The sequence below is a fragment of the Rhamphochromis sp. 'chilingali' genome (genome assembly GCF_963969265.1).
Source record: "Rhamphochromis sp. 'chilingali' genome assembly, chromosome: 9".
NCBI classification, from domain to species: domain Eukaryota; kingdom Metazoa; phylum Chordata; class Actinopteri; order Cichliformes; family Cichlidae; genus Rhamphochromis; species Rhamphochromis sp. 'chilingali'.
Window position 1 is genome coordinate 4,080,697 of NC_137936.1, and position 9,203 is coordinate 4,089,899.

General features: G+C 41.9%; 1 protein-coding gene across 1 annotated transcript; it reads right to left on the bottom strand.

Moving 5' to 3' along the window:
* Nucleotides 1–298: 298 nt before the first annotated feature.
* Nucleotides 299–3,647, bottom strand: barx1 (BARX homeobox 1). The gene is made up of 4 exons (XM_080891438.1): nt 2,969–3,647; nt 1,616–1,895; nt 1,067–1,151; nt 299–786 (listed from the first exon to the last, which is right to left on the bottom strand). Exons 1-4 carry the CDS (start codon nt 3,168–3,170, stop codon nt 622–624), a joined length of 732 nt encoding a protein of 243 aa, XP_080747564.1. The 5' UTR covers nt 3,171–3,647; the 3' UTR covers nt 299–621.
* Between the last annotated feature and the right edge of the window lie 5,556 nt (nt 3,648–9,203).

Genomic DNA, 9,203 nt, shown 5'->3' on the forward strand with positions numbered 1-9,203 from the left:
AATAAATCCATATTTTTATTTCGATTAAGAAAGAGAAGCCCCAATGCTGCTACATGGAATCATGACATTACCACAGCAGAACACGCAGGTCAACAGCAACTAGTCCTAAACCTGAGCGCCTTTACGCCCCCGTGTCTCTGTTATCTGGAGCCTGGTGAATCGCTGCGAACTTGTCTGAATGTGCAGATATGTATCCATGTTAGGCGCGTGTGAACAGGGCCGCGCGGGGCCGGTGACGACACGCTTATCTTTAACCATGCCCCCTTTGCAATAAACGGAGAAGAGCCTTAGTGAAAATATATTTAATAATTAATCAAATGCAAAGTTACACAAAGGGAATGCAGGGCAGATAAGTGAGAGCTGATCCTTAGAATATAAAGAGTTAGACCTACTGCAAATATTTGAGTCCCCTCCTCAACAGCAGCATCACGAGGGAATGCCACAAAAACGCCGGGCTGCTGGAGGATGTCGCCTCGTGCACGTTAGGTTTCTGTAGGGCTTTTTTTTCTTTTTCTTTTTTTCTTTTCTTTTTTTGCACCAGGTGGCCGTACGGTCCAGCAAAAAATCCCCCTTTTTTCAGGCACTCTGAGCGTCCCACAGGTTCATAGATAAAGAGGCTGGTCATTCCTCCTGAGCGTTCTCTAAGTGGGAGCTGGAGCCATCGGGCCGGTCAGCCTCTGCGGTGGATCGCTCCTGCTCAGAGAGCTGCTCGCTGCTGGGGATGGAGTTCTTCTTAGGGCGACCTTTGGGCTTGGTCGGGGACTCCAGGCCGCCGCCCTGCAGCACCTGCGGGAGAAACTCGGTTTTAGCCTCAGAGTACAGACGGTGACTCATACATGCGATTTGGCGTCCTTAACAAAGTTGCACACCAACATATTCAATGCAGGACCCCCCCCCCCCCCCCCCCCCCCCCAAAAAAAAAAAAATAAAATAATACTGCTGAATTTATTCCGCTGAACTGCATTTCCCATCAGGATAAGTTGAAAGAATGGAAAGCAGAAGCATCTCTTTACTTTTGCGTTGAGCTTGCATGTTAAACAGACTGTATTAAGTCCAGCCAACTTACAATTTTCTTCCATTTCATCCTCCTGTTCTGGTACCATGTTTTCACTTGGAGCTGACTCAGACCGAGAGACTCTGCGAGATCTATTCTGTAAGACACAAAATCAAACATATCATTAGAAGAAGAAGAAAGCAGTGTGGACCACACTTCCAAAGACCTCATCAAGTCACCAGGATAATAATGAGGTTTTATTGCTACCTGTTGCAGCTTGTAATAGCCTCATTTCGCTTTAGCTTTCTAAAGGTGGAACGACCCAGATCAAATGGAAGCTCTCACCACCGGCCACCGTGAAAGCGCTCAGGTGTGGTTTGAGCAGCCAGGTTAACGCAGCAGTTTTAGATTAAAAGCTGGACGAGGTTCGTTCGTTTAAACACACACTCAGTGTTTCAATGCAAATAGGAAACAGATAATAAAGACATGAATTAGTGATGTGAGAGAAGTTTTGCAGTGCTGTGAAGCAGTCTGCAGGTTACAGGCTGGAATAAATCCTACAGTAAGTCCCGGGAAAGCAGCTGTCTTTATCGCCATTATCCTCGGCGGTTTCCTGCGCACCTGTCGGGTGTAGAAAGGTACTTCTGCTTCTCGAATCGTTTCTCCAGGCCCATCAGCTGCAGCTCGGTGAACACGGTGCGGCTGCGGCGGCCCTTCTTGGTCTTGCTGCCTGCGTCGGCTCCGTGCTCCAGCTTCCCGCGGAGGTGGAGGTCCAGCGGCAGGTGGTGGGACGCTGCGCCTACCTGAAGGCCCGGGGCCGCGGACAGGAGCGGGGAGCCCAGCGAGCAGGACAGCGGGGACATGGGGAACTTTAGGAGGCTCGTCTGGTCGGCTTTAAGCACTGTGAACATGGCCGGGAAAGGAAACAACATATTACCCACGGCAATGAGGAGCAGATTTCAAAACGAGTTGGTTTTATTTACTCGATGTTTTCGAGGAGTGGGGACCCAAGGGGGGAACAACGGCGTAAACTACAAGTGGACCTTTAAAATCGATTCCCTGATCGTTTAAGGTGGGCAGCTCTCGGAGGCTAAATGAGTTCCCCGCAAACGAAAAGTCGTTTTAATATCGTGTGTTTTCTGCAGAGGACGCATGTGACAGCACGCACACGCTGGAGCAGATTTCAAAGCGCTGCTGCCACACGGACAGAAAAGCATGAATGACGTAGATACGATTAAGTTCTACTTATTTCTGATACCAAACATTATAAGCGTGGAAGGTTAGAATAAGGCGTCAGTATTATTGTGTTATTGTCGTTAGACATGTTTTCAAAGGTTAAAGGTCACATGATGTGAACATTAAACGAAACAAAGCACAGCTTCAAGCTTTAAAATTGGAGTAGCTACTGTGAATATTAAAGAGGCCTGAAATTATTATTAATAATCGGGAAAGGAAATTAGTCTTTCTCGTTCTGTGACTCGAATTGGAAAAAAGGCAAATGCAGTTCTACCCTAAACTACTATTATTATTATTATTATTATTATTATTATTATTATTATTATTATTATTATTATTTCTAGATATTGATCCATCATATTTAGATACCGTCACCGAGCGCTCATCAAAAGAAGAGCTAAGATTAACATGAATCTCATCGGTGATCCACGCTTTAACTCATTTAAGCTTCTAATATGTTTTTGTTTCTTATGTTATATTCTGTTTCTTAATCAGATAAAACCCATTATTTAAAAACTTTACAGTAATTCATTTTCATAATGCGCCTGCCTTTTTCTTGTTTACAGTGTTACTTAAAAACAGCGATAAGAAAGGAAACATTTCCCCCATGCCTACATTTGTAATTAAATGTGAAATCCCCTTTGAATATTTCGCTATTGTATTAAATATTAATGCGTGTATTATCCCGGTGTGTTTTTTCCACACCGCTATGAAAGACTCATCCATCTTTTGCCTTACCCAGTTGGTTATGGAAAGGCCGCGCAGAGAGTAGAGCTTGTACTCCGAATTTAAGCAGCTCCCCGGCCGGAGCCGAAACTTTGTGCTCCGGGTGATCTGTGAGGATCTCCTCTATCATGAAACTCCTGTAGCGATGAGTTCTGTGGTCTGCATGAACATCCGGAGGATAGTAATGCGCCCCCATGTCCAAAGGATGCTGCATAATCTGGCTGTCGGTCACCGGAGCGCGTTTACCCGATTATCACTCCCTTTCAGTGGCCCAAGCCGGAACTCATATTCCCTCTGTTGCGCTGCTGTAGTCCGAAGATCAACGCTGTGGGCAAAGTTATCCTCAGATTTAGGATCAAGGCAAGTATTGAGTACAGGTTGCCGACTTTTTCTGTGCGCCTGCGGCTCCTGGTTTCTTTTTTTTCTCTTTTCTTTCTTTGTGTTTGTTTTTTCTTACGCTCTACTTCTGTCCAGATTTGATCCCATGTGGAGCAGAAATCTGGAACCGAAAGCAAAACTTTGACCCAAAACTCCCAAATCCTGCCGCGTTCATGCCCGGTCCCTGCGTGTGAAGCGCGGAGCTCGGAGCTATTTGTCAGGAGCGGAGCTCGTCACCTTGGCAGTGAGTTGAGGAATAAGCTTCGGATTTTAAGAGTCTCGTCATAGCTCCACCTCTTCTCGGGGTTTGTGTGCTGTCTGCCTTTGCTGACCCAAAGTTACATGCAAAGCCACACTTGTCCTGCATGGATTTATGCAAAAGGGAAGAAAATAAGGACCTGAGAGGACGGGCCTGCAAGTGACTTTTATATGTTATTAAAGTCACGAGCCTGGAGACTTGGAGCAGTTAGTGTGATACTGCAAAATGGAACACAGGGAACAAATGTTTGATATGTGATGCTTTTTCAGAATGTGATATACTTTTTTATTCATAAGCAATCTGTTGTTGGTTATTACCCATATTAGGCCATTGCATTAAAATGCATTCATTTCGCCTGTAACGCTGTTGCCAATAAATAATCAATAAATGAAGCCCATCCCCTTTTCTCTACTGCTGTGTTCCTTTATATGGTGCAATGAATGTAAAAAAAAATATTACCGCAGATATGATTCAAAATCATTGCTGTCTCACCGCTGAGGTAGTTCCCTGCTTTAGGTGAAACATCTCCGGCATCTTCACTTTTCACTATTTTTTCTCTGAAATTGTGAAAACCCTCCCACAGGACAGCTTCAGCGGCTTTGAAAGCCGCTTGGTCGCACTGTGTTTTAATCTATAGAGCGGTAGAAGTAAAGGACAGTGATTCACACAATATTTGTTTTAAGTTAAAGAGCAGTGGATAGTAGCTAATGGATCATACCACTGTGAGGCATAGGAAGGGGAGTTTTCCAAAACGTAAACATGTGTTTTTATTATTATTATCATTATTATTATTAATAATAATTCATTTATATTTATTATATATTTTAACATTATATAATTCTATTTACTCTGATGCCTAAAGATGAGAACAAAAGGATGATTTTTATATCTGGAAAGTTTTTAAGTGAAACAGCTATGAAAATTATTTTTACAGATTTTATTTCTCTCTCTCTTTAAATAAATACCTAAACAGGTCTAAACAGAAAATCTAAACACCATCTATACACCACCACAACAAAAGAAATGACCATGAAGTAACAATAAGGGCATGTTGAATATCCAATAATCTGCAAAAGGTTTTAACCACTTGTTGGTTTCAGTTCGCATTCTTAAATCCACAGTCTCTGGGACTCTATTAAGCACTTTGTGCAGCCACATGGCTGTGAATGATAATTCCTGAGAGCTCTGCTCGATGTGCAAGAAGACACCGGGTCAGAAGAATAGTGCTCTGTGTCCTCACAGATCCTTGTACCTGTCAAATAGACTCTGTGTGGCAGCGTACAGATGAGAGCTGATGCTATTTGGTAAAGTATGATAATGATTCAGCTCTGCACACTGCAGGTTGTTGGGTAACAACCTCCCCCTGGTGGTCATTTCGGAGATTGCAGATTATGCTCCTTGATAACGTTTCTGCAGTAAAAATCAAGAAAAAATACATATACTGCCTTTAGATGCTTCTACTGCTGCCCTCCATAATCACGTACACAGGTTTTGCTTTCCTCACCTTGTATGTTTTCTTAACATACATATTTCTCACCAAAAATAACAAAACAAAACAAAAAAAAACCCCGAATGTGAATATTTTGTTCTTTTCTTATGGATAGTTTTCACTGTTTTTCATTTTCAGAGAACGACACACTCAACGGTCATTTATTAAAGCAAAAACTGAATACAGATTATGTTTTCTGAACAATATTATAGTTACAGTGCACAAAGTAATCTAAACCATATTGGTCTGGCTCATTATTTACAATGTGAAGATATGAGTGTTTCTTGAATCTTTACATAGTCAAACTAATAAATTGTATTTAGGAAAAACAAGGCGAGTTCCAACAAACAATATGCTACCACTAAATGAGAAGAAACATTACCATTTTTTGAGACAAAAACATTTAATAATGTCACTCATTTCAGACAATGAAGCAGTTTCTTCACAGTTGATCACACTGACCTTGATTTTCTATACACAAAACTTAAAAGAACATCAGAATACAGTCGCTATTCAGTATACACACCTTGTCCTATGTATTGTACCAAAACAATGTCCATTTATTTTCCAAATATAGAAAGAGCATCATCTTTTTCAAATTTTTCATTTGCTGACACTGATACAAAACTCAACGTCTTACAGGGTATAAGTGAGTTCAGCTACAGCAATGTTCAGATTGAGGTGTGTGGTAGCTCATAGTCACTGTCAAATATCACTCATGACAACTTTTTGCTGGTTTGTATGCTTGTATTTGCTGTTCTGATCTTCCTTTACCATGCAGCCTACCTGCATCACTATAATAAACAGCCACTAGGATGCACCAGTGGACTACAGGAACGAGCTCTGTTTCTCAAGGATCATCTTTCTGTTATCCCGCAGAAGCAGCAGTGTGGCCTGCCGAATGAGCTCTGTACAAAGAAAAGAAATCTGACTTCTGCTCTCCTAACCTTTACCATATCATTTTTCTGAATTCAGGGGGTCATTTCAACAGCTAAAAATAATTGCTGGTACCCAGTGGTGCTTACATTGTAGGTATAGTGGAACAGGGGAGTAAAAAAAAAACCCCAAAAAAAAAAAATAGACAAAAGCAGTTTAGCACTACAGCTAAATATTGTTTTGCGTTTGTTTTTTTCCCCTCTTCTTCTCTTTTGCCTACATTTTAAGCACCATTAGTTGCTAAGTTCTTTATATCAAGGGCGCAGATTTGGTTTAGGCATTGGTGGAGACAGATGATTCAACCACCGAATGCTGCCCTGTTTCTTTTTTTTTTTCCTTTTTGTCTTTGCTTCTTGATAAAAGCAGAAATATACTTGCCTACATATGCCATTCTACATGCTTTTAAACCATTTAAAATTACAATTCATAGTTTTATATGTGAATTATATAAAGTTAAATTACTATTAAGCAAATGACTGACTAAGTATTTTAGGCTTTAGTTTACTTCAGCCATGTAACACAGGGTCTGGCTACCATAATCTGTAGTGGGCAAAAGCAAGATGACTGATCAGAGTGAATCACAGTCTGGCCCAAATAGAGAAGCACCAGTTTCTAGTGCAGGGTTTAGGCCCTTTGGTATGATCCCTATGTTTAATATGGTCACAACTAAATTTAGAGGGAAGGATTCAGATATTAGTCTAGGTGAATGGAAAAGTAATTTGCAGACAACATTTGCTTTGCAAGGAGTTCCTGTAGATTTTAGAGCAGAATTAACACTCTGTTACTTAGAAGGCAAGGCTAAAAGAGAGATTTTAATTCTAGCACCAGAGAAGTGTAATTGACCTGAGCTAATTTTTAATGAGTTAGATAAGTTGTATGGGGATAAAACAACTGCTTCGGTCCTGCGCTCTCAGTTCTTCAACGCTCGCCAAGAAACACATGAAGACATCAGTTCATTTGCACTGAGATTACAAGAACATTTTCTCAGGTTAAAGAGGAAGGACCCTAGAGGTATGAATGACGAAGATATTCTTCTCAGAGATCATCTGGTTGAAGGCTTGAGAGACACTGCCCTTAGAGGTGAATTCAGAACAAAAATTCTAATGAATGATCAGTTGACATTTGCAGAAATTAAAGCAGAACTAATCCTGAGGGAACACGTTTATGGTGAAATGGTTGATCCAGTCCAGTGTTTTGCTGCCAAAGGTGAAAGATACAAGACCTGTAATGCTAAGGGATATGGAACAGATCAAATCAGAGTTGTGGGAGGACATGAACAAGCAAATGACTACACAATTCAATGATTTATCACAGACTTTGATCAAAGAAATCCGATCAGAACTTCATCAAGCTACACAAGGGACTTTGGACTGGAAACAGACTGACCAGTCCAGATCAAGAAAGGAGGGAGCAGACCCAGAGTCTACTCAAACAGCTATGATGAACAAGGTAGCCCCATCTGTAACACTTGTTCCCAGCCAGGCCACATAGCTCGGTTCTGTAAAAGCACGCCTAGATCTGGATCGTTAAACTAGACGACACCACTGTGGCGGCCCAGACAGTGGGTTGTGTCGATGCCAATGGGCCTCAAACTGATGTGAAAAAACTGATTGGAAAAGTTCCTAAAGTCAGCTTGTGTCTTGATGATGTCCCAATACAGTGTATTCTGGATACTGGATCAAATGTGTCACTGATAAAGAACAGCTACTTCTCGAAACACTTCGGCAGTAATGGTATGAAATTGAAGGATGCAAGCAGCTGGCTGGTGCTCGAGGCTGCTAATGGACTAGATATTCCATACCTGGGTTATGTATTGCTACATGTGAAGATTGGACAGGTGGAACTCCCTGAATGTGGTTTTTTGGTGATTAAGGACCAATGTTTAACCGACAGTGAAGGCGTCCTGGCTATGAATGTTATTTCACAGTGTTACGAAAAAATGGATCAGGAGAAGCCCTTAGCCTACCTCTCCTCTAGTGGAGCCGAACAGAGAGCTTGGACTACTGCTTTTCAGATTTGTGCCAGTCAGGCACGGTTTGCAGCTTTAGATGGGTCCATTGGGTATGTACGTACCATAAATCGCCATCCTATACAGATTCCCCCTTGGTTTGGGGTCGTACGAAGACTGGAGTGGATGGCAGGGATTATCAATGCCTGGTGGAACCTGTCGAGGTGGGTGAAGTCTTAATTGCTAGAACATTATCTACAGTCCATGATGGGAGGCTTTTGATTAGGGTCCAAAACCTTAATGACTCACCAATGTACCTTTACAGACATCAGAAGTTGGTAAGACTTTTATTATTGACCCAGCAGATATCATACAAGAGAATAGTGTGAACATGACTCGTGTTGGTGTAAACAGAGTATGGACAAGCCCTGCCCAAGGAGAAATGCATGTTCCCTGATTTAACTGGTCTTCATTTGTCCACAGAGGAATTGGAGAAACTGCAGGCTTTATTGCATAAGCACAGAGCAGTGTTTGCTGTGCATGAGGAAGATTATGGATTGACAAGCACCATGCAGCATTCGATTCCTACAGGCAATGCTGCACCAGTCCGTGAGCGCTATAGACAAATTCCACCAAAGTTATATCAGGAGGTGAAGAGTTTGATTCAAGGTATGTTGGATGCTAACATCATTGTGCCTAGTTGCAGTCCATGGGCTTCTCCGATTGTGTTAGTCCGTAAGAAGGATGGGACACTTAGATTTTGTGTGGATTATCGTAAACTTAATGCTGTGACCCATAAAGATGCTTACCCTCTTCCAAGAATAGAAGAGTCACTTGCCAGTTTGGGTAACGCAAAGTATTTTTCCACACTTGATCTTGCCAGTGGATATTGGCAGGTTGGGGTGTCCCCACCAGACAGAGAAAAAACTGCCTTCACTACACCTGTGATGTTTACAGAACTTATTTTGAAAGGTCGAATGTAAGGCGGAAGGAGGAGATATAAAAAAAAAAAAAAAAGACAACAGAAAACTAGATGAACAAGTTAGCGCTGCAGACTGGGTTGCCGCTGCAAGCCTGAGAATTAAAGAATAGAACTGAGAAATACTGAAGGTGTCATCATTAATGTTTGAGGCATGCAAACATTACATTGGCGATGAGAGTAAAGGTTACAACCAAAGCAAGACGAAGGAAGTTGCCCTACCCGGAGCTTAGGAGACAAGAACATGGCTGCACACGC